We start from the raw sequence: 23,920 nt of genomic DNA, 5'->3' as shown, positions 1-23,920 counted from the left end.
ACATGAAAGCAGCCACCTGAATGTGCTGAGCAAAGTTGGAAATGCTCTCTATAGCAGCAGTCCCCAACCTTTTTGGCACCAGGGACTGATTTCATGGAGGACAATTTTTCTACGGACCAGGGGTGGGGATGGTTTCAGCATGATTCAAGCGTATCACATCCCAGCGCACCTCCTGCTGTGCGTCCTGGTTCCTAATAGGCCCCGACTGGTACCCGTTCATGGCCCAGAGGTTGGGGACCACTGTTCTGTAGGAAGGAGAAGGGGCTGCACGCTGTAGTTCGGTGCCATGGTTCAGTGGGTCTTAAGAAAAGCAGAAACCTTGAATCACAGGCCTCTGATAACCAGGACAGATAGTGTTAGTAAAAAGTACAAAGAGAGGCTGCTTATTATGGTTCCGTGCCAAGTTTAAGTGAACATAGATTTAGGGAACAAGAATACTTCATTTAAAAACACAGCCTTATACCAAGGCAAAATGATGTGTTCTTATAAACGAGATTGGGTCTTTTCAGGAGGTGGGGAGAGCAGAAGAAAATTATTTACAGTTGACTGTTATTATACATGAAATCTATATTTACAAATGTACCTTCTCCCTGCTATGTATTTGAAGCTCCAAATCAATACTCACTGCACTTGTGTGGTCGTTTATCGACATGCACAGAGAAGGGAAAAATCTGAATCACCCAACATGTACATTCCCAGCTGAGGTCATGTCTTCTTGCCTTAGCTCATACTGCAAATAAGTGTCCTTTTCATGGTCTACTTAGAGCCACTTGTTATTTTTATTTGCTGTGCTCTTTATTGGTGACATGCTGTTTGAATGGCCCCAAGCAAAACACTGAATGCCTCAGTGCAGTGAGGCTACAATTTGCCTCATGGAGAAAACATGTGTGTTAGATAAACATCACTTAGTTTTGAGTTACAGTGCTGCTGGCCCTGAGATCAATATTAATAAGTCAACAACACATATGAAGTAAGTTTATTTACACAGGAACACACACAAAACAAGATTATAATTGATTGGTTGACTAATATGTCAGACTACAGGCTTGCAGGACGATAACTGTTTTTCCCAGGGGCAATAAGTGGTTCAGTATTTGAGAATTCAATGTTCACAGTGACTTTATAGAATTTAAATACCATGAATAATAAAAATTGACTAAAGATGCAGAAGATGAAGGGAATAGAGCCAAGAGAAGGAATATTGATAAAATGAGAGGAGAAACAAGGGAAAGAAATTACACTATGGTTATTGGTAATTTATAATGTTGTTAATGACAATAAATTAATCTGAACTTTGGCTTGTCTCTGATCCTGCTTTCCAGGCTTGTATATTGTGGCCCTTGCAGGGCTTGGGGACAAATGCCTCTGACCATCTTCCAGATAAAGGTGGAGATGAAGGAGATGGGTGAAGCCAGCAAAAGGAGTGTGAGGGGTGATGCAGCTCTCTTAGTGTGTAAATTGAGCCTCATTTGGAAAGGCAGCTTTTCATTAGCAGAAGCCAGGCATGGCTGTTGGGGTGCTAAGGCCACCCAGCCACATTTGGGGACCATTGAGTGTGGACCCAGGAGGGGGTTGTGCCCCTCTTTGTTTAGATCTTAGTGGAAACAGCATCATCAAAGCTGCTGCCTTTTCAAGGTCTTGGGCAAAATGAAATTGTGTGGGGCAAAGTGACGAGGCTAGTGAATGCATTAGAAAAACATCGAGTGAGGGAGTGTGTGTGAGCTTGGAGCAGAGCTGGGGGCAGGTATCTGAAGGCTCTTTGCGGAAGCAGAACTGGAAGTTCCATGCATCTTGTGGGGAGATGGAGGAATAGGGCTGGGAGAGAGGTAGGACATTGGCTGAGAAAGCCTTTCTACCAGGCATGTCCATCCCAGTCTGGAAAAGCTCCACTTAAGAGGCAGTGAGCCCTGTGTAGGCATGTTGCTTCATCAGTCTGGGGAACCTCAGGGGGTTGGATGAATGTCTTGGGTACCCGGACTCCATCACCATGCTCTCCACTTGGGCAAAGCAGCCCCTGCACATTGAGAATCTATTACAAAAGTCTTCTTCATTCACTGTAGAAACTCTGAAAATAAAAGATGTGTGTGTTTCCACTTTGCAGGTATTTTGTAGGTGCCTGGGAAGCCCCTAAGTATTGAGGGTGCAGGTCAATAATTCCAGACATTGGTATTTACATTCAGGGCCAGAGGGCAGGCTTGTGTTGAACAATGAGGGAAATAAATGCTTTGGTGAGATAAAGATAAATGGGGGCATGAAGCTACCTCAGACATGGTTCTCAGAAGAAATGGCTCTGAGGTGACATGAACTGAGACCACATAGCTGAGAAAGAGAAACCAACTAGGTCAGGTTTGAGTGAGGCAGCTGGGGTCAGAAAAGGTCCCATCATGTTAGGATAGGACAGAAGGCTGTGTGTGGACATGGTAAGCGCAGGCATAAGCAGGTGTGATGAGGAAGGGGCTTGGGCCAAACCATAGAGGGAAGTAGGGTTCAAAGAGGGTTTGGGATGTGACAAGGTGCGAGGTGGCTTGGCAGCCTCACAATGCATGCTATGTAGGGAATGGACCACAAGGGGGGCTGGTGGAAGGGAGACCTGGATAGAAACTTCCATCGACAGAAGTGAGAGGGTAGCATTAGGGAAGACAGAAGCCAGGGCTTTGGGATATGTTAGAGAAAAGGTGATGAGAGCTCCCTGGGAACCAGCTGGTTTGACCTCAATTCCCAGCCTCCACTGCAGCAAGTCCCTGTACAGAACCTGTTCTAGCATGGGATGGTTGTGTCTGGCGGAAAACACGTCTTTTCTGACTCGGTGGATTAAATATGCATGATGAGTGAGAGAGAGGAATCCTGAAAGACTTTAGGATCTCGTCCCAAGCTACTGTTAGGAGAGGCTGAGGGATGAATGTTCCCATCGAAAGCTCCATTCTGAGCATACAGGGGCTGAGTTGTCTGTCAGACATTCCAGTGGAAATGTCAGGTAAGCAGCATCTGGGTTAGGAGCACAGTGCAGGGAGGAGAACGTGAGCTCCTGTACATATTATTGGTAGTGGGCTGCAAAGAAGAGACTGACTCACTGAAGTGGGGCACTGCAGAAAGTCAGGCAAGGTAGGCCCAGAGCAATGACCTTGGGTTTGGCCACTTGGATGTTGGTGACCTTGGGAAGATCAGAGGACAGGCAGAGGACAATGGGTGGAAGAGCAAAGATGTGGTGCGGAGGTTTCAACAGTAAATACAAAGTAGTTGGTCAAACTTCCTACCATCCTTTCAGATTTTCTCTGTCCTTTCTCACTCTCAGTGTGTATTTTATCACATATGTGTATACATACAACCGTTTAAAAATAAAACTGGATTCTCTGTACCCCTTATTTTGAAATTAGCTTTCACTTAATCCTAAATCTTTTGACCACCTGCCATGTGCAGGAACTATTCCAGGGGCTGAGACAAGGCAACAATCAAAGGCACCTTCTCCTTGCCTCCCAGAGCTGGCTCTCTGCTGGGGGACCCAGACAAGAATCAAGTCAACAGTAGGTTACACTGTACTAAAGGGTTGTTGCCTGTGGAGACATGCTGTGGAGACGAGTGAAGCAGGGGAGCATGTTCTGCTGCCCCAGGTACCGTTAAACATTATTTCATGTCACAAAGCATTTTTCTATCATGAAATGCACATTTAACCTGTGTCATAGAAAGGCCCCAGAAGAGCAGGCATGCAGCAATGTGTTAAGGAGCTCACCTGACAATAACCCGAAGCCTCGCCTTACTGACAAGCTACTTGTGCAGATAGGCACCTCTTTTCTTTCTCAACATCGAACTTTTGAATAAACTGGTTTGACACATGTAAAAAAATAACTGGGAATGTTGAAATAGACAAAAATAGGTATCAAATTCTAGGCACTATTGAGGAGAAAATTATTCCAGTGGATATTAGAATTTGAGCTATAGACTTTCCCTGGATCCAAGGAAAAGGCAGATTTAAGCAGTGCCTGTGAGTGAGTTACCAGGGGAGTGGCCCAGGTGATGGGCATGTGAAGAAAGCCCACAACAGGAAGCTGCTGTCTGTACTGTCCAAACAGTGACTGGAGCAGTCAAGATGACAGCAGTGTCCCAACTAAGGCTGATCACAAAGGCAAAAAACTTGCGATTTACCATAGTGAGCAAGAGCTAATATCTAAAAAGCAGGGCTGAGAACTGAAGTGTGGTGACAGGCACCTGTGGACAGTGGCTGGAATGGAGGTGACAGTCTCATCATCATGGTCAGTGTTATAAAAAGGAAATTGGAGACCAGGCGAAGGCCCTGAATGGGTGCTGATGGGAGCCAGTCCTGAGAAGGCATAGAAAGGGCATCACAGATGTTGTTCATCCCCCAAATTAAATAGCTCAAGAATGTGCCCTGAGCTGTCCTTGCAATACCCCATCTCTACTCTCAAAACTACCACCAATGTGCCTAGCATCACCTTCAGCACAGGAAGTCATACCAGCAGCTATGGGGCTGCTACCACGCAGTGCAGCCAGACCTCCACATTCCCAAGGAAGCCAAAAGGTATCCCCTGCTCAGGGGTGAGTCTGAAATGTTCCCTCAGAACCATGCAGGTGTGCCCCAATGTGCCTGGAGGACAGGCCCCAGCAAGCTGCCTCGTCACAGCCCGTCTTTGTCCCATGTTGATCTGTTTTGGTGTGGAACTCACAGTAAAGGCCAGCACCAATGTAAGTGTTAGTGACAAAGAGATGAATATAACAAATAATAGTTGTGTCATGATTTATATAAATTAAAATGTATTTGTTAACACTTATAATTTTGTTCTTGAAGACTTACGGTTTTAGTTGAGGGTCATGGTGGGTGGCAGCTATGTCAAGGGTCCCGAGTGAGGGACAGGTAAGAACAAGGGTGCATCTGAGGCAGGTCTCTTAAGATGACCCCCCACTTACCCCACCCCATCCCAAGCAGAGAGAGTGAGAGCAAGGACCTGGAGAAGGCAGCTATGGCCTGGGGACCAGGCCTGCTAGGTATGAGGCTGACAGGCATGGAGGGACACTGATGGGAAGGACAGGGAAATGCTGCAGGACACTGTGGGGCCGCAGGCGAGCGGAGGAGAAATATGAGGGGAAAGCTGTAGGCCAGCAGCTGGCCTGCTTATGGCCATGAAGCTGGGGTGACGTGGTCAATAAGACAGTGGTAATGGATACAGAGAGAATAGAGCTCACACCTAAGCCATTTGCAACACAAGCCTGAGAGAGAGCAAGAACTTTGAAAGGAGGCTGGTTCCTGGCTGGGCAGCACCTGGGCAAGGAAGGCAGTCAGCCAGGTGGCAGTAGCGATCTGAGCCACAGGTGCAGTCAGGGATCAGCATGAGCATCACCAAGATTGTTGTCCAGGCAGCCCCACAGGCCCCTGCATTTTGAGTCCAGATGATGTGCACACAGATGGAAGTTTAAGAAGCACTGGGCTGTAGGGGAGAAGAGTTGGAAATGCATATGGGGCTCAAAGAGCAAGGGATGGTTGAGGCCCTAGAAGACCCACTGCAGGAACAGAGTGGTATGTAATAAAAGAAGCACTTAGTGCCTCACTGTTGACAGGGCAGCCAAACCTGCAATGCAAGCATCCAAGAAGAATTGTCAGAAATGCAGAATGAAGCCAGAGGAGAAGCAGTGCTTCCAGAGGATATATCAGCTGTCTCTCCAGAGATATCTTCTTGTTAACAGTGTTCTTAGACTTGAATGCAAATGTGGACTGTACTTTAAAAAACCTGTTGGGAGACAAAGTTTTAGAAACTGGACAAAGAATAATAAATCACTGATAGTCAATGTTAGGAGCAAGAAAGAAAATTATTTATTTGTATAATCATATTATAATAAACTCAAGCATTATTAGGGGCTTCATTATGAGCACTGACTTGGCAATATTGCCTAGAGAAAAGTCTATTGCCTCTATTGGGTAGGTATGCTTATGTTTACAGCCACTAGTAGGTTAATTCATGTTGAGAAGAGGTTGTTTCACATTACTGTGTGTCTGTGTTTTTGTGTGTGTGTTTCTATGTGTCTGTATGTACCTCTGTGTTTCTCTGTTTATGTGTCTCTGTGTGTTTGTGTGTGTCTGTGTTTCTGCGTGTGTCTGTGTCGTGTGTGTGTGTCTGTTTAGTGAAGAAGTATCTTTACTGTGATAGGTGCCTCATCAAATGTGAAACCTGCACTCTTTCTTCATTATGGGACAGCATATGTGGGTGCCTGGAAGTGATCTGGAAGAAGGCAGGGAGGAGAGAGTGTACAGCCCGAGGCGAGGGGCTCTGGGGGGGATGGTCGCTCTTCATGCCTCAGGGCAGAGGATTGTAGGTCACATCTCTTGGCCAAAGGTGTGTTATGTGGTGTGTTACTGCTGTTACTGTGTTAGGTGGTGTGTACACCTGCCCAACACTTCAGCTTTCTGGTATCTAACTACGGTGTATAAAACAGTAAATACTTGGCTTTCAGGTGAAGAGTATTCAGCAACATTTTCACTGCGCATAGCTGGGACCAGCAGCAAGTATTCCTTATTGCTGTCTCCATCTTGAAAGGGTTCCATCCTGTGTGCCTGCTGACCATCAGGACCAGCTCCTAAGCCCTGTTTTGCAATAGGAGTTCTCTCTTTAATGTGTCTCTTAGAATTCTCTGACCCCACAATAAAAACAAACAACAACAACAAAAAAAGTTTCTATGGCTACATTTGTCTGATGTTCTGTTTTCAGGTTCCATACTGAGAGAGTGGAGTTGAAACCTAGTGATTGTGTGCAGAAGGGTGGTGGACAGCAAGCTAGTTAGGGCTGTAGGCCAAGTCCTAGGAGGAAAGACTCCCCTGATGGAGGGCCTGGCTCCAGAGTCAAAGGTTGGCAGTTTTACAACTGCTTCTGCTGTGTGGGTGCTGACTGATGTCCCTCTGTTTTGACTAGGTGGACACCGTGAACCCTTGGCTGTGAGGGAAGGCAGGCATGGCCACAGGCGTAGCTGACCACCTGCCCTTCTTCTTTGGCAACATCACCCGGGAGGAGGCTGAGGACTACCTGGTCCAGGGTGGCATGAATGACGGGCTCTACCTGCTGCGCCAGAGCCGCAACTACCTGGGTGGCTTTGCCCTGTCAGTGGCACACGGGCGCAAAGCACACCACTACACCATTGAACGGGAGCTGAACGGGACCTATGCCATTGCAGGTGGCAGGGCACATGCCAGCCCCGCCGAGCTCTGCCACTACCATTCCCAGGAGTCAGATGGTCTCGTCTGCCTCCTCAAGAAGCCCTTCAACCGGCCACCTGGGATGCAGCCCAAGACTGGACCCTTTGAGGACCTGAAGGAGAACCTCATCCGGGAGTATGTAAAGCAGACTTGGAACCTGCAGGTGGGCCGCCAGTCCTGCCGCTGTGTGCAGTCTCGCGCAGGCCCTGCAGTTCTGTACCCTAGCCTGCATGGCAGAGCCATGAGTGCTGCCTCAGATAAGCAGCCTTAGTCATCAACTTGGACAAAAAAAATGCTTTGCTACAAGAAGGCAGCCTTTCCTTTTTTGTGGTCACAATTGAGAGGGCGGCCCCTACATGCCAGCAATGTGGGTTTCTCCACCACTGGAAACCACTGTCACCCAGTTCATGCTGAGACCTTTCAGAGAGACTTCGCAGATATCCCCTGGTCTTTATTTACCTAAAGGTGTCATACTAGACACAGTGGGCAGTGGATTTTATAGCTTCATGACCTCTCTTGCAGAGCTTTCTCTGTTGGCACACGTGTTTATTAATTTCTTGTGGCTGCCTGATATTCCCTCCTATGCGCCGTAATCTATTTAACTTTCATTGTTTACAAATAATGCTGTTAGTAACATTTCTCTACACCCATCCCTCTAAGCTGTCAGGCAATATCTTCAAGATAAACCTGAATAGGCTGAATTTGCCACAGAGAAGAGGGTGTGTTTAATTTGTGTGTATTGACACCTTGCCATCCAGAAAGGTCCTATAGGCTGTGACAATTTACATTCCTATGGTCTCCCACTCAGACTTCTGTGCTCATCCATTCCTCTTGAGCTTCCTGGATGTGTGTGCCCCACATTCTGCGGTGCTAGCTGATATGTACACAGTTATGACTATAGGCTTTTGAGGATTATATTCTGTGACTCTCTTTTTACTCCTTTAATATGTTCTATAGTAAATTCAAACTTACAAACATTTAGTAATACTGTGTACCCAGCATTTTTCATTAGCATTTATCAGATATATGTTAGACCACTTTTTCACTCTTTTTAAAGTCAAATAAATCAGATTCATTGAGTTGTAATTTCTACATCATAAAATTCATCCTTTTTAGGTGTTGTACAGTACTATGAATTTTGACAAACACGTAGCATAAGGTAGCCCCTGTCACAATCAAATGTGCAACAGCTCTATTATCCTTCAAGTACCCTTGTACAACCCTGACCCTTGCCCTGGAAGCCCCTCATGTGATTTCTATCCTATAGGTTTTCCTTTTCCAGAATGCCATATAAATGTACTCACATGGTATGTAGTCCTTGCAGACTGGCTTCTTTCACTCTGTACAGTGCGTTTTCTAGTCAGCTGTGTGGCTCCCCTGTCAGAAGTTCTCTTTGTCATAGGTGAGTATTATCTCACGCTCTTTTCACTTTCACCTCTGCTTGCTTTGGAGGCTTCTCTCATATGTAACCTATCACTGCTTTGGTTTTTGTGTTTCATTTGTGAGGCATGACAAAATTCCTATACTCACCTGCCTTTTTATATTCCCTCCTCTCCTCCTCCTAGTTTGTGTTGGTTATATTTTTATTTCTTGTGGTTCTTCGTTTTAATTTTTTTTTTTTTATTTATTGAATTGAGAGAGAGGAAAAAACATCAATTTGTCGTTCTACTTATTTATGCATTTATCGGTTGATTCTTGTATGTGCTCTGACCAGGGATCGAATCTGCAAACTTGGCGTATCGGAACGATGTTCTGACCAACTGAGCTATCCAGCCAAAGCTTTTATTTTATGACTTCAGATAATCAAACTTTGGTTCTTCATTTACTACTGTACAGAATATGTATTTCTCTCCCATGAAGAACGAGGACGTTATTTCACCCAGCTGTCAGCCCCTCTCCCATTTATTTATTTCACACCAGTAATTTCCACAGTGTTGAGGTGTGATCCTGTGCCTTCTGTGATCACAGCACCTGCAGGTCCGGGCACCAGTGTGTGTGTGGGCACAGAGTGCAGCCTTAAGAGGCAAAGGGGAAAGCACACATCTTAGTGCTTCTTCATTGTTAGTAGATGATCAAACTCAATACGGAACAGTCAGTTCTAGTAGATGACTGATCCAAGGAGGTCAGGAGCCATGTTCTCTAGACCTCATAGATTATACTAGGTGGTTTCAGTATTCTGAAATCTATTTTGTTATTTACACATTGAAGGTATTTAAATAATCTGTAGGATCTTTTTGGTTTTATTTATGAGTGAATGAACGAACAAACACATTTGATTGTATTTTGTCATGTGAGAACGTGGAACAGATCAGAAATGGTTTTCCTGTTGTTTTGCATTTAATGCAGTATTGCTCTGCTCTTCCCCATCATGGCAGGGCCAAGCTCTGGAGCAGGCCATTATCAGCCAGAAGCCTCAGCTGGAGAAGCTGATCGCTACTACAGCCCATGAGAAAATGCCCTGGTTCCATGGAAAAATCTCTCGAGATGAATCTGAGCAAATTGTCCTGATAGGATCAAAGACAAATGGAAAATTTTTGTAAGTATTGTGTCTTTTCCCCTCACCTCCACACCTGCTTGGAGTATCAGGGGTAACTCAGGAAGGAGCCACACTTGCTGGCCTGCCAGAAGATGTTTCCAACCAAAGATATCCCTTGTTTGTTTTGCCCAGTTTGACCCCAAAGTAAACAGTTTTCTTGGGCACTGAGGGACATAATTTAAAGAATGCTATTCAGTCTCATAGTCTGCTTCTAATGGCAAATATAGGATGCATAGCAATTATTTAAACCAAAAATACCACAGTTTGTTTACTCACATTTCCCCCAAGATCTTAGACTTTACTTCTATTTTACTTGGAACTAAGTGCCAGTAGAGCGGGTATTAAAGAAAGTTCACTAAGAGTTGCCCATGGGAAAGGTAATGCAGGCATTCGATCACAAGCTGTTTTAGCACATTAGGGGTGTTTTATCACCTTATCACCCTAGGGGTGAGGTGATCGTCACAAGTCCTGCTCACCGTTATCTTTAGTGGTTAAGGTAAAGTACTGATGTCCTGGAAATACTGGCTACCTCAGGACAGGATCTGTGGTCAAGAGAAGGGAAGGATCTGTCTTGGGCAGGTATCCATCTCATTCCCTGAGGTACCCTGGCTCTTTGACACTGTGGCACTTAGGCAGGGCACAGTCACCTATTTGTCACTGTTCAGTGACCCTCCGGAGATGCTCACTGGGTATTTCAGTGGACAAGTGCCTGTTTTCACCTTGGACAGTTAACAAAGGGCCAAGTTGCCCCATAAACAGGCAGTCATACCCAGCTGACTTTGTAAACATTTTCTAGAAATATGTTTCTTTTAAGTATCTATTTAAACAATTTTCCTTAGACTTTACCATAATACCTATTATTTAAGTAATGATCTTAAACACACACTTTTTTAAAAGAAAGTAATCCTAAAAACAAGTATAGAGAGCCAAGTTGGCACCAGCAGTAACTGGAATGGTGGTTTAGTGGATGCAGTAGAGGCTGCCGGCAGAAACCCTGTGGTCTGGGACACACCTTTTTCTTGGTGTAGCACCCTGAGGTTTGGACTTTTACCATCTTCTTGGGAATAATTTCCAACACAAATGTCATGGGACATCAATTGCATAATCTAAACAAGCATGCTGGGTTAGACACCCACTCTCAGGTCACTGGGGATCAGCTGCAGTCAGATAGGGCCAGCCACCTGCTCCCTACTCAGACAAGGGTTGCTGCAAGTAGCACCTGCCCTGGGACCGCCCAGGGTCTCTCCTGCTGTTGGTTCCCTCCCCACTAATTCTTCTCAGGTCTCATTCACATTTTCCTAAATAATGTGTTACCTGCCACTTAAGTTGGTCCTCTTTGGACCAGTATTTACTGGTGCCCATAGTTGTTTGAAGCACCAAATGCCAGCATTGCCCCGAGCTTGGAGGTAGAGGCATGAGCCACACCAGCATCTGCCTCGTGGCGGCTGCATCTCAGTGGGAGAAACAGACACTGAGGCATTGAATGGGAACTTCTCAGGACATTGGTGCATATAAAGAAAGGAACAGAGCATACTGGCCAGGGTGCCTGGTTCTCTCTTATGCTGGGTGGTGAGGAGGGACTTTGCTGTGACGCAGAAATTTGACCAAAGACCTGAAGGCAGTGGGAGCTATCCAGCGAGGGAATAGCAATGTCTGGGTGCCCTGAGGCAGGAGTGTACTTGGCGAGCTTGCTGGTAATTGGGGTAACTTGCTTTGGGCAAGTTGGTCTGTCCACTTTGGGGCATGTGTTAGGGAAGATCCAAGTAAAGCTCAATAGTACCTTTCTAGCTGGATGTAGAAAGAGACAGTGGAGAGGCTGGGAGTAAGCGTACTCATTCTGTATGTTCATGTGAGCACCAGACAGGGATTCCCAGCCCAGGTGCTGTGAGAGGGGGTCAGAGCTCTGCCTCTTTAGTGACACCAGGACAGATGCTGTGTTGGGGGTGTGTACCCTTCGCTCTCTGAGGCTTTGTATGATGGTGCAGTTGACCACTTTGAGAAATTAGTCATAGCTCAGGTGTGACTAAAATACAAACTTGTTAGAAAAGGGGAACAAAGCTTATTTTCCAAAAATGAGGAATTCCCTCCCCCAGAGGAATGATCCAGGATTGGTGGGGTTCAAAGCATATACAATTTGAAGACCTTCTTTTTAAAAAGTACAAAATTAGGTACAAAATATATTTTTAGAATAAGAAAAAAATCATAATAAATTATAATTTTAAAGCTGATCAATACTACAAACACAAAATTTAGAGAAAAAAATATATAACTTTTAACTTCTTTACACATCTCAATAGCACCTTTTATTTTCTTTATTTGACTGCATAGTGTTTGACCACCTCTTCCTTTAATAATAATTTGGTAATATTTTTTCTACTTACATAAGAATAAAACTAAGCCCTTCTTCTGGGTTCACAACTCTTTATAAATAATACGTGCACATTCTTAGGAAAAATCCCTAAAGCGTGTAGTGACATTGCTGGGCCCTGCCTGGTCTGGCTGAGCGCATGGAAGCAGGCTGTTGTCAACAGGCCCTGCCTCTCCCTGGCAGAAACACCTCCCCATGTGGTCCGCACAGGGCAGCTCACAGCCCTTATGCACGAACCCTGCTCCAAGTGCATATCTCAGCCCTTCAATGTAATGTGTTGTGCTCTTTGTTTCATTATGTAAAGTATTTTACAATGAAAATGCTCCCAAAATTTTATGTCCTGCAAAAGAAAAAAAAGTGAAATTGTCACTTTCATTGTACTTAGTACCCAGGTAAATTTTTATTGTTCTTGACAAAAGTTCTTACAAATATTACAGAGCGAAGAGTGACTTCAAGGTGCTGACCGCATGTATTATTTTCAAAATGCTTCCTGAGTGCCAGGCCAGTGTTGCCATGGGGACAGGAGGTGAGGGGGATTTAAGAAGGAGGTCACAGGAGAGTGGGGTTTCCTGGGTGGTAGCAGAAAGGCAGGACAGAGAGCAGGTGCTGCAATGCAGAGCCTCCTGGGCCAAACCACTGGGCCAGTCACATCTGGGAGACTTTTGTCAGGACCTGAGAAAGACCCTGGCCTCTTGGATGGCCCCCAGAGTGCAAGAGTAGGGGGCAGGGCAGCAACCTTGTGAGTCCTGTGGGGAAGAGGTGGCTGAGAGGCAAGTCTTAGATCAGGCACAGAAGTTAAGAGAGAATGTCGTCTGTATGGTAGCTAATAGTGTGGGCTGGGTAGGGATGGTGAGAAACTGAGGTAGAGAGGAAGTCCAGGAGGGTTTGAGTTCAGTGATCTGAGAGATACGCATGTTGGGGAGTGTGCAAGGAGGCCAGCAGCTATGGCCCGGGGGCCTCACTGGTTCACCCTCAGTGCTGGCCTGTGGTTGTTTCATACAGTGGGTAGGACCCTCAGACACACTCTTTCCCCATGACAGCTCTTTATATGTTAGTTAAGATCATCCCTGGAAACCTCTGATCCTTGTGTGCAGAGGCCTCTTGATCAGGGACCAAGTACACTTGAGGCTTACCCTGCAGAGGCCCTCAGTAGTCCAGCCCTCGTGGCATAACTGATTTGTCTGTGTGGCCTGTGCTTACGTGTTCTGCATCTGAAATTCAGGTGCCCCTGGACCTTTCTTCCCCTGCCACTTTCAGGGAGAAATCAACATTTTAATCTCTGAGTCATGCCTTCTGTGTTAGCTCTCATTCATGATTTTCTTTCTTCCTCCCTTCCCTTCCTTACCATATGCTTTTCCATTCTCTCTGTCCTTTATACACACACACACACACACACACACACACACACACACACCACTCATTCACTTATGCCTTTTACTTTTGGCCCTGCCATTGAAGCAATAAGCAAGATGTATAAATGCTCTAGTGAGAGTGTACACTACTCTGTACACAGCTAGGGACTAGAAGATTCAGTGACAAGTCTCTCTAAAGAAAAGGGTTGTGTCCCCCCAGAATCAGAAGAGTGCAAATCATAGCCATGTAGTCCTTATCCAGAATGTACCTGGCTCAGGGACACCAGAGGGCATACCTGTCACCCTTGACTCATAAGAACAATACCTTTCTCCAAAGTCCTACCCTCTGCCTATCCCTGCCCCAACAGGTGACTGGATTGCAGGTGGATGCTTCACATTGGAAATAGGTATTAGGAATGTTTTCAGTGCAGTGTAACTCAGTGTAAGGTAGCCATAAAAAAATAGTACTCACACATGGCACATTTTACAGAGACATTGAGATAGCTTATAAGAATATAAATGTGTATTCCCAATGAGCAAGGAACAAATGTAAATTAGGATGAAGGATGGAGAATGAGAAAGCTTTACCTTCAGTTGTGTTTCACAGGATGGATATAAAATACAGAGGAGATGATATAAGCAGGTTCTCAACCTTCTCTCTGTGTGTGGGAACCACCTGGAGGCTGGTTAAAGGCACAGATTGCTGAGTCAACCCCTCCTTGAGTTTTCAACTCACTAGGCCTGGGTTATGGCTCAAGAGTTTGCATTTCTAATAAGTTCCTAAGTGATACTTTTGATACTGGTGTGGGGAACAGATTAGAGCCTATTAGAGATGCCTGATATCTAGCTAAGCTAGATTAAGAACAGTGATCATTTTGACTTCTGGCCAAGATGAAGGCAAAGGTAGACATGCTTCACCTCCTTGCACAACCATGAGAAGGATCACAACTAATCTCAAAACAAAAAACAACCATAACTGCCAAAAAAATTGAACTGTATGGAAGTCTGAAAACCAAGGATTTAAAGAAGAAATATTCATCCAGATGGGTAGGAGGGGAAGAGATGGGGAGCCAAGGCAGAGAGGACATGGTATGGTAGTGGCAACAGCGAGGCAGTAGCAGCAGCCATTGGAACTGGCAGTCCCACATTTATGTGTGGCAGATAAAAGCCGGGTGGGACACCTGGGGAATGATCCCAGCCCCGGGCCAGACTGGGCAAGCCCTGGGTTCCAGTGTTGGGAAAGTAAAGACTCATAGCTTCTGGCTGTAAAGACTAGTGAGGGTTGGGGCAGCAGAAGAAACTGCGCATCTCTCTGGAGAGTCAGAGGGCCCCCACAGTCTTAGAACATATGCAAACCCACCCACTTCGGGAACCACCAACAGAGAAATAGCTAGAGGGGCACCAGTCACATACGAGAAGAGGGTGAAGTGTCTGGAAAAGGTGCAAGTACCAAGTAAGTAGCATTGTTTCCTCTCTGACCCTTCCTCCACATGCAGCACCACAAAACAGTAAAACAGGTCACCATACACTGATGAATACTTAAGGGTCCACCCTTTATAACATAACAGGTGCACCAAGACAGGGAATCAAAGCAGCTCTACCTAATACACAGAAATAAACACACAGAAGCTGCCAAATTGAGGAGACAAAGATATATGGCCCAAATGAAAGAACAGATCAAAAATCCAGAAAAAGAACTAAGCAAAAGGGAGATAGCCAATCTATCAGATGCAGAGTTCAAAATAATGGTTATCAAGATGCTCAGAGAAATCGAGTATAGCAAACGCATAAGGGAAGAAATGAAATCTACACTGAGTGAAATAAAGAAAAACCCACAGGGAACCAATAGCTAAGGGAAGGAAGACAAGGTTCAAATCGACACATTGGGACATAAGGAAGAAATAAACAGTCAACCAGTACAGAATGGAGAAACAAGAATTCAGAAAAAACGAGGAGAGAATAAGAAGACTCTGGGACATCACCAAAAGTGCTAAACTTCAAATCACAGGGATGCCAGAAGGAGAAGAGGAAAGGCAAGAAATTGAAAACTTACTTGAAAAACTAATGAAGAAATTTCCCTATTTTGGTAAAGGAAGTAGAAATTCAAGTCCAGGAAGCACAGAGAGTCTCAAACAAGTTGGACCCGAAGAGGAACACAATGAGACACATCATAATTAAAATGCCAAAGGTTAAAAGTAAAGAGAGAATCTTAAAAGCAGCAAGAGAAAAGCAGAGAGTTACCTACAAAGGAGTTCCCATAAGACTATGAGCTGATTTCTCAAAAGAAACTTTGCAGGCAAGAAGGGACTGGTAAGAAATATTCAACGTGATGAAAAGCAAGGGCTTACAGCCAATATTACTCTATCCAGCAAAGTTATCATTTAGAATGGAAGGGCAGATGAAGTGCTTCCCAGACAAGGAAAAGCTAAAGAAGTTCATCATCACCAAACCATTATTATATGAAATGTTAAAGGAATTTATTTAAGAAAAAGAATAAAGTAAAACTATGAACATTAAAATGACAACAAACTCACAACTATCAAGAACTGAATCTAAAAAACAAAAATAAACTAAGCAAACTTAGAACAGGAAAGAATCGTAGATATAGAGGTCATACTGAGGGTTATCAGCTGGGAGAGGGAAGGGGGAGAATGGAAGAAAAGTTGCAGGGATTAAGAAGCATAATTGGCAAGTACAAAATAGACAGAGGGATGTTAAGAATAGTAAAGGAAATGGAGAAGCCAAAGAACTTATATGTATGACCCATGGACATGAACTAAGTGGGGACTATTGGAGGGAAGAAGGTACTGGGTAGAAAGGAGCAAAGAGAAAAAATATTGGGACAACTATAGTAGCCTAATCAATAAAATATGCTTTAAAATAAGTAGTGGAATAAAAGAACAGGGATCATTTGAGATTTTCAGAGTTCGTTGGATGGTCTCTAATCATACGTGCACTCAAAAACTGTCGCTTCTCAACATGGATGGAACTAGAGAGAATTATGCTTAGTGAAATAAGCCAGGCAAAGAAAGCAAAATACCATATGATATCACCTAATACAGGAAACTAAAGAGCAACACAAACAAACGAACTAAATAGGCGAAGACTAGAATAGTAGTCAGGAGGGGAGAGGGGGGAGGGAGAGAAGGGGGATAAGTAAGGGAAGGGTCTAGTCAAGGAACGTATATGAATGACTCATGGACATGGACAACGGGGAGGGATATGATTGTGGGAGAAGGGATGGGCTGGGAGGGGGGAGCAATGGGGGAAAATGGGACAACTGTAATTGAAAAACCAAAAAATAAAATTAAAAAACAAAAACAAAAACTGTAGCTTCTGAGGCTCCTACAACACACCCCAAATACTGTATTATTGGACTGGTTTATATACATACCTTAATACTACTATTTGTAGAAACTTAGTGCAATAGTAGAGAAATTCAGGCCATGAAGTCAGACAGGCCCAGCCACTTAATAGCTCTATGAAGACAACTTAGTTCATCTCTCTGGCCTCAGTTTACTCGGTGATAAAATGGGGAAACTAGTGTTTTATCTGAGGTATCTTAGGAATGAACAAAGTAAGATGTATAAATCTAAGCCAGACTTCCGGCCAAGATGGAGGCTTAGACGGACACGCTAGGTCTCCCTCTACAACTATAGTGGAATACAACTACTTCAAAACAAAGGATAACTAGAAATTCCAGAAAATAAAGCTACACGGAAGCCCAACATATGAAGTTATAAACCAGCGGTGCCATTTGGGCAGGTAAGAGTTAAAGAAGGCAAAGCTGCTTGCGGAGCCGCGGGGCGGGGCGGCGAAAAATCCTGGAGGCATTCAAGCCCCTGGCGTGCGCCACTCCAATCAAGCCCCTGGCCGGCGCGACTCCGGCGCTGGGGAGCAGCCGCAGCATCGCCTTGAACAGTGAGGCCCAGGGGGGCGGGAGGACGGATCCCGGTCTCCTAGCTGAATAACTGTGTGAATCCATCTTGGACCCCCGCCCCCACAGAAAGCACCACAGGCAGGCGCCGGCGGTCGCTGATTTGTGACGCGTACGCAGGCACTGCCCCCTGCCCCCGACAGCCGGCCCAGGAAAACAAAACGCATCTGTCAAAATGTGGCAGACAAATATAGAGATCCCGGTGGTGCAGCTCACCAGACAGCAGATAGAGAACCTGACAGATGAACAGATAAGAAACCTGTCAGAGGCTCAGTTCTGGGCCATTGTTATCAGGTGGCTTACAGAATTCACAAAAGAGCAGGAAAAAGATATGAAAGAAGCGAAAAACTTTCATAACGAAAGGAACAAAACCGCATACGAGACAGATGGTGAGGAATCCAGAGTCCATTTCAACAAACTGGAATGTGGAGAAGGAACAAGCAGTCAACCAATGCAGCGAGAGGAAATGGCAAGCAACAATGAGAGGATCAGAAACCTCTGGGACAGCTATAAAAGGCCCAACATAAGAATCATTGGTTTGCCAGAGAATGAGGAAGATGAACTAGAACTTGAAAAATTGAGTGAAAATATAATAAAGGAGAACTTCCCAGACTTGGGGAAGGGAATAGACTTGCAGGTCCAGGAAGCAAGGAGAGTTCCCAAGAGACTGGACCCAGGGAGAACCACTCCAAGACACATTATAATCAAAATGTCAAAAATTAAAGATAAAGAGAGAATCTTAAAAGCAGCAAGAGAGAAGAAAAGAATTATGTACAAAGGGGTCCCAATTAGACTATCAGCTGACTTCTCAAGGGAAACCCTACAGACAAGAAGGGACTGGCAAGAAATATTCAAAGTAATGAAAATCCAAAACCTACAACCACGAATACTCTATCCAGCGAAATTGTCATTCAGAATAGAAGGACAGAGAAAGTGTTTCCAGGACAAAATAAAACTGAAAGAGTTCATTAGATCCAAACCACTGTTATATGAGAAGTTAAAGGGACTGGTTTAAAAAACAGAAGCTAGGGAGATGAAACAAAGGCAAACGAAACAGGCAACGAGAGTGGAAAAGGAACTGTGGGTAAGGGAAACATAGTGGGGGGAGGCCAACAGGGAGGGGGAGTGGGGAGAGGGAGGGAGATGATATAGGAATTGGGGATCATGGTAGGAGGGAATGGAATAGACGGAGAGAGGTTGGGAGGAACTGTAAGCACAACTAATGGACATAATCTAAAAGGGGGGGACAACTGGAGGGAGGGGGCCACCGGGTGGAGGGGACAGAGGGAAGGGAAAGTGGCACAAATGTAATATTTTAATCAATAAAACACATTAAATCTAAATCTAAGCCAGTGGTGATCAGGATTCTGTGCTTCCTACAGCTGCAGTTGCTTTTCTTTCATTAGTTCTGGATAATACTCAGCTATTTTTTCTTCAAATATTACCATTGGTTTTTGTTTTTTACCATGTATTCCTTGAGAAGCTTCTATTAAACATATGCTAGACCTTCTCAATTTATCCACTACATTTTTCTTATTTTGTATTTCCTTTTCTGTGTCCTACATTTTGATATCTTTAAATTTGCCATCTCTATGCCCTACATTATGATAATGTCTTTAAACTTGCCTTCCAGTTTATTAATTTTTGCTTCATCTATGTCTAATTTGGTGTTGAAATCACTCACTTAATTTTTTCCCACCAATTACATTTTTTTATTTCTAGCAGTTCTTTTTGCTGTTGTAGATGTTTCAAATATCCCTGAGCATTTTTGAGAGTGTCTTATTGCTTGCTAGTTTTTATGATTCCATCTTTTGTTTCTTTGAAGATTTCATGCATAGTTAATCTATATTCCATACCTGATGACTACAGTACTGAAAGCCCTTGGGGATATAAATCTCCATCTCTCCTGCTCTCTTTCTCTCTTACTCCTCTCATAACTCATGTTTCCTTATGTTTTTGGTGATCTTTTTGAGCTTGCAGTTGATTAGTATTTATCTGGGTCATTCCTCACAGAACGACCACTCTCCCTACCTCATCTGCTCATCACAGAGCCTAAGGCTATCCACTTTGAAGGACTGTGGCTTCCCTGTCCTCTCACCAGGAAGAATGTGCATGCCACATGACATCCAGACGTCTCAAGGATAGTTAAGGCAACTTCACAGCCTAGCTCCAGTTCAAAGCATTGAAATCCCATGCTCTGAAATAGCAAAACACAAATCTGTTGTGAGCTTAATGCATTGGGAAAAAGTATTCTAGGGCTTATGTGGATGTGCCTGAGGCCAGTGAGACTGAGGTTGGAAGGCAACAGCCCTGAGAGGAATCGAAAAGACTAGACTTCATTCTTCCCCTCTTTGGGCACCTGTGTGACAAAATTGGTGGGTGTGTAGGGCAGAGGGGCACTTCCCTGAGAAACAAGGGAGCCAAAAAGAGGAGCTGCTTCAGCTCCCAAACCAGTATTTCCTGTATTTTAGATTAAAAGTAGCCCAACCCAGGATCTTCCTGCAGCCAGCAAACACCTCACAGTTGCTGGCCGTTAATGTCACCAAGCCTCTGGTCTTTGCCACCTACAGCTGTTGGGCATGTGGGTTTCCATTCTGTGCCTTCATTTCCTGCCAGCTGCCTGGGGGCCTGTTCAGACCGCATGTCCGCAGCCAGTCCCTGTGTCTGCCATCCTTAGAGTGTGCTCACAGGGTAGCTGTTGCCATTGTTGTCCTAGGAACTGACAGGCCTTTGGCTGGAGCTCCAGGAGGGATACTCTCCTCCAGGACCCTTATGTGTCTTTGCAGCAGTCACTTGTCCAAAAGCAAAAGATACTCTATTTCTATCTTGCACCAGCTCTCTTTTTATACTCTTTTTATTATGAAATATAAAACACATAAAAGAATATGTCGCTTTATCTGTGCACCTTAACACAGGGAACAGTTTTTAAAACAATTCCTGTTGAGTTTGATTTTTCAGCTGTTTTAGACTTAAATAGACATGCTGATTTCAAAACTGCAGTTAGCTTTCTTCTATCACGTCACGTTTTTTCTGTACAGCTTATCTTAATGCGACCACTCTAGGCTGATCGATCCTGGATCGAGCCTGGATCGAGAGAAACACTAGTGCTCTCCTATTGGCTGTGAGCAAACCTCCCTCGAGTGGGGAGGGGTGGGGAACGACCTTGGAGATCAGTGACAAGTTCATACTTGTCTAGGCTATTCAGTTACACATGAGACAATGTGGTGAGGGTTGTGTGCCACTCTATATACTGAATCGTATTCCGAAGTGTAGTCTGAGTTCTTGTCTGTATACAAGGAATTAGCAGAATTTATGTTTTTATTTCCATACGTACTTATTTCCTTTCCTTCAGATCATGTCTGCCTCTGCTATTTCTCATCATAAGTTCCTAAGCAACCCTGATTTGTTTTGTTATATCTGGCAGTTTCAGCATTCCCAGTCAAAGGACAAACATCAGTGCATTTGTCAGGCAAGCCTATTTTGCATGTTTTAAAGTAAAACTTGGTGATCAAGGTAAGTCTTGGGCCCCTCACAATGTGTGCAAGCAGTGTATCTAGAGTTTACAGATGTGGACAAAGGGAACACGTGATAAATTGCCATTTTGTATACCTATGGTTTGGTGAGAGCCCAGAGATCATTCAAGTGACTGTTACTTTTGTAGAGTGAAAACGTCAGGATATAACAAGAAAAATCAATGTAAAATAGAGTATCCTAGTCTACCATCAGCTATATGCCCAGTACCTCATTCAGCTGAAATCCCAGTGCCAGTTTTCATTGAACTACCCTCTTCCGAAAAACAGGAGTATGGTGAAGACCTAAGTGACAGCAACAATGAAGATTTTGAAATTGAAGATGACTCAGTTCATAAGGGATTGGATCAGCATGAGTTAAATGATTTGTCACGAGATTTGGGACTATCCAAAAAGGCTTCAGAACTCCTAGTATCATGACTGCATGAGAAAAACTTGCTTGAAAAAGGAGCGAAGGTATCCTACTTTTGATCAAGAGAAACTGCATTTCTGCAGTACTTTCTAAGTGATGATGGCTTTATGTATCGCCATAACATACATGGTTTAAAGGAAGAATTGGGAATTCCAATCTAGAATGCAACTGAATGACAACTGTTCATCGATAGCTCAAAACAGAGCTTGAAGTGTGTCCTCCTCCACAATGGCAATTTATTTGGTGCAGTCCCAATTGGCCATTCAGTTTGTTTTCATGAAGAATATTAAGACATAAAGAGAATCATTGATCTGTTGCAATATCACAAGCACAATTGGATCATTTGTGTTGACCTTAAAATGGTCTTTCCTTCTTGGTCAGCAATGCGGTTACATCAAGTATCCCTGTTTCCTGTGTATATGGGACAGTAGAGCTCGTGAGAAGCATTGGGTAGAGTCAAATTGGCCTCCAAGATCTGTTCTCTAACCTGGTGATCCAAACATCCTACATGAGCCACTTGTTGACAGAAAGAACATTATATTCCCACCTCTGCACATAAAACTGGGTCTCATGAAGCAATTTGTTAAAGCTTTGCCAACTGAAGGAGACTGTTTCAAGTATCTCATTTTGACATTTCCTAACCTGTCATTTGAAAAGACAAAATACTTAATATGTATGTTTGGTAGCAGAACTTTACTACTTGTACACAACTTGACTTACAGTAATTTATAGCCTTTATGTGAATAAAATAACTTTAAATAAACAGTATATTCAGGTAATTTTTTCTTTATTTTCCTTTGTATGTACATTTTGTATGATTTTGGGGACAAAGGGAGGGTATCCTGTACCTTAAAAAAGTTGACGTGATAGAGAAAAACTGGAGTCATTTTTGGATTCAGATGTCAAAAGTAAGTCAAAAACAAGTGTCAAATCTAACTCAATGAAAATTGTGTTCGCCAGTGTAATTATAGATCCAACATCACTGGAGTGAAGAAAGAAAATACTAACATCTCAGAAGGTCCCTACTCACACTCTGCCCCATAGAGAACACCACTTACTGGGCTCTTGTGTCTAGCATGCCCTCACTTTCTTCTTCCTGTTAATTTTTTTTTTTTTATTACCACCTTAAGACCTGTACACATCTGAACAAAACCACTTGCATTTGCCTATTTGGGAATTTGGTGGAACCCTGAGTAGGTTTTATGCTTATGAAAGTCATCTGTGCTTTGTATCACTTTTGTTTGTTCATTTTTTGTTTTGTGATATTCCATTGTATAAATTCTCACAATTCACTCATTCTGAAGTTGGTGAACATTCAGGTTCACAGTTTTTGGTGATCACAGATAAAACTGCTATAAATATTCCAGCATACTTTCAGGGTGCAGAGTGCACAAATTTTGTGTACCTAGGAGTGGATTGCTGACTCACAAAGGATGAATAGATAATATATTTCAATTCAGTAGAAAATTCCAAAATGGTTAGATTCGCACTCCCACCAGCAGTATAGAAAGGAGCCTGTGGCCCCATTCTTAGCAACACTTAATACGATTGGTCTTTTAATGTTTGCCAGTTGGAACGGTATGCCATGGTTCCATTTTTCCATTGTAGCCTTCATTAGCATTTCCTGGATTTCACATGTTCCTGTGAAATCTGTGATTCTCTGTCTCAGTTTTAACAAGAAAAGGTCAATCAAGGCACAAGGCAAGATGGAGTAGTGGAGATGGGACATAAACCTACAAAACAGTGTTTTGGTCCCATTTACTGTTCTGCAACTTTGAGGTCAAAGATGTGAAGGACTCTAAATCAAGGACAGTGACATTGGGAATGGCCTGTGGACTTTATGCTCCCATTATCCTTTCATGTATATATGCATAAAGTCTTAATGCTTAATATTAAGAATTTATATAGTTCTATATACTTACAAACTATCTTATTTGTTTGCCACTAATGCTTATGTATTGCAATAAACAAAGTATAAGTAGTTTCATGTTCCACATTACAAAATAAACTCTAATTCCTTCCCATATAAAAATATGTCTTGCCTTTTCTATGTGGTTGGTTCTTAGTTTGATAGCAATCAGCCAGCCTTCATGGGCCATGTGACCAGAAAGTATAGCTTATGCTTCAGGGTGCTGGTGACAGGGCAAGGTTGGGAAGAAGGAGCTATTGTCACAGTGCAGAGGTTTTAGAACTGGCCCCTGACAAGGGCCCAGGAGGTTCTTTGCATGTCCCTCCACCCACTCCAGCTGCCTTGAGCCATGAGGTGTAGAGGGAACTCATCCATAGTGCATAGCCAAGCCTGACTTGAAAAGAACTTTATTTTTAAAACAAAGTTCCCACCCCGCACAACACAGCTCAGCTCGCAAGTCTTGGGTTAGCTTTTTGAGATGAATCTATAAGAATGAGGACAAAAAAGTATGACCATATCTGTTTCCAAAGCCTGTCTCATGTGTGTCACCTCTTGGAGTTGGGAGGAGGCATCACAGATGTCCCCCAAACAGAGAAGTCCCTGGTAGGTTGACATATTTGAACATTTCCCTAAATATAGTGCATTTGGGCACTTAACATTTGATGCCTCAGTTCCCTCATT

At 43.8% G+C, this 23,920-nt stretch overlaps 1 protein-coding gene across 3 annotated transcripts in view; it reads left to right on the top strand.

Moving 5' to 3' along the window:
- Nucleotides 1-23,920, top strand: part of SYK (spleen associated tyrosine kinase) — a 94,187-nt gene that overhangs the window by 28,710 nt on the left and 41,557 nt on the right. For all 3 annotated transcript variants that reach the window (XM_090273976.1, XM_090273974.1, XM_090273975.1), the window contains exons 2-3: nucleotides 6,915-7,358; nucleotides 9,571-9,731. In XM_090273976.1, coding sequence (XP_090130102.1) covers nucleotides 6,954-7,358; nucleotides 9,571-9,731 — 566 coding nt within the window. In that variant the 5' untranslated portion in view covers nucleotides 6,915-6,953. The remainder of the gene's footprint in view (nucleotides 1-6,914; nucleotides 7,359-9,570; nucleotides 9,732-23,920) is intronic.

Source organism: Furipterus horrens, unplaced genomic scaffold (assembly GCF_987537825.1).
Source record: "Furipterus horrens unplaced genomic scaffold, mFurHor1.1.pri manual_scaffold_4, whole genome shotgun sequence".
NCBI lineage: Eukaryota > Metazoa > Chordata > Mammalia > Chiroptera > Furipteridae > Furipterus > Furipterus horrens.
The sequence above is the reverse complement of the archived record's forward strand: the minus strand, read 5'-3'. Positions and strand labels throughout refer to the sequence as shown.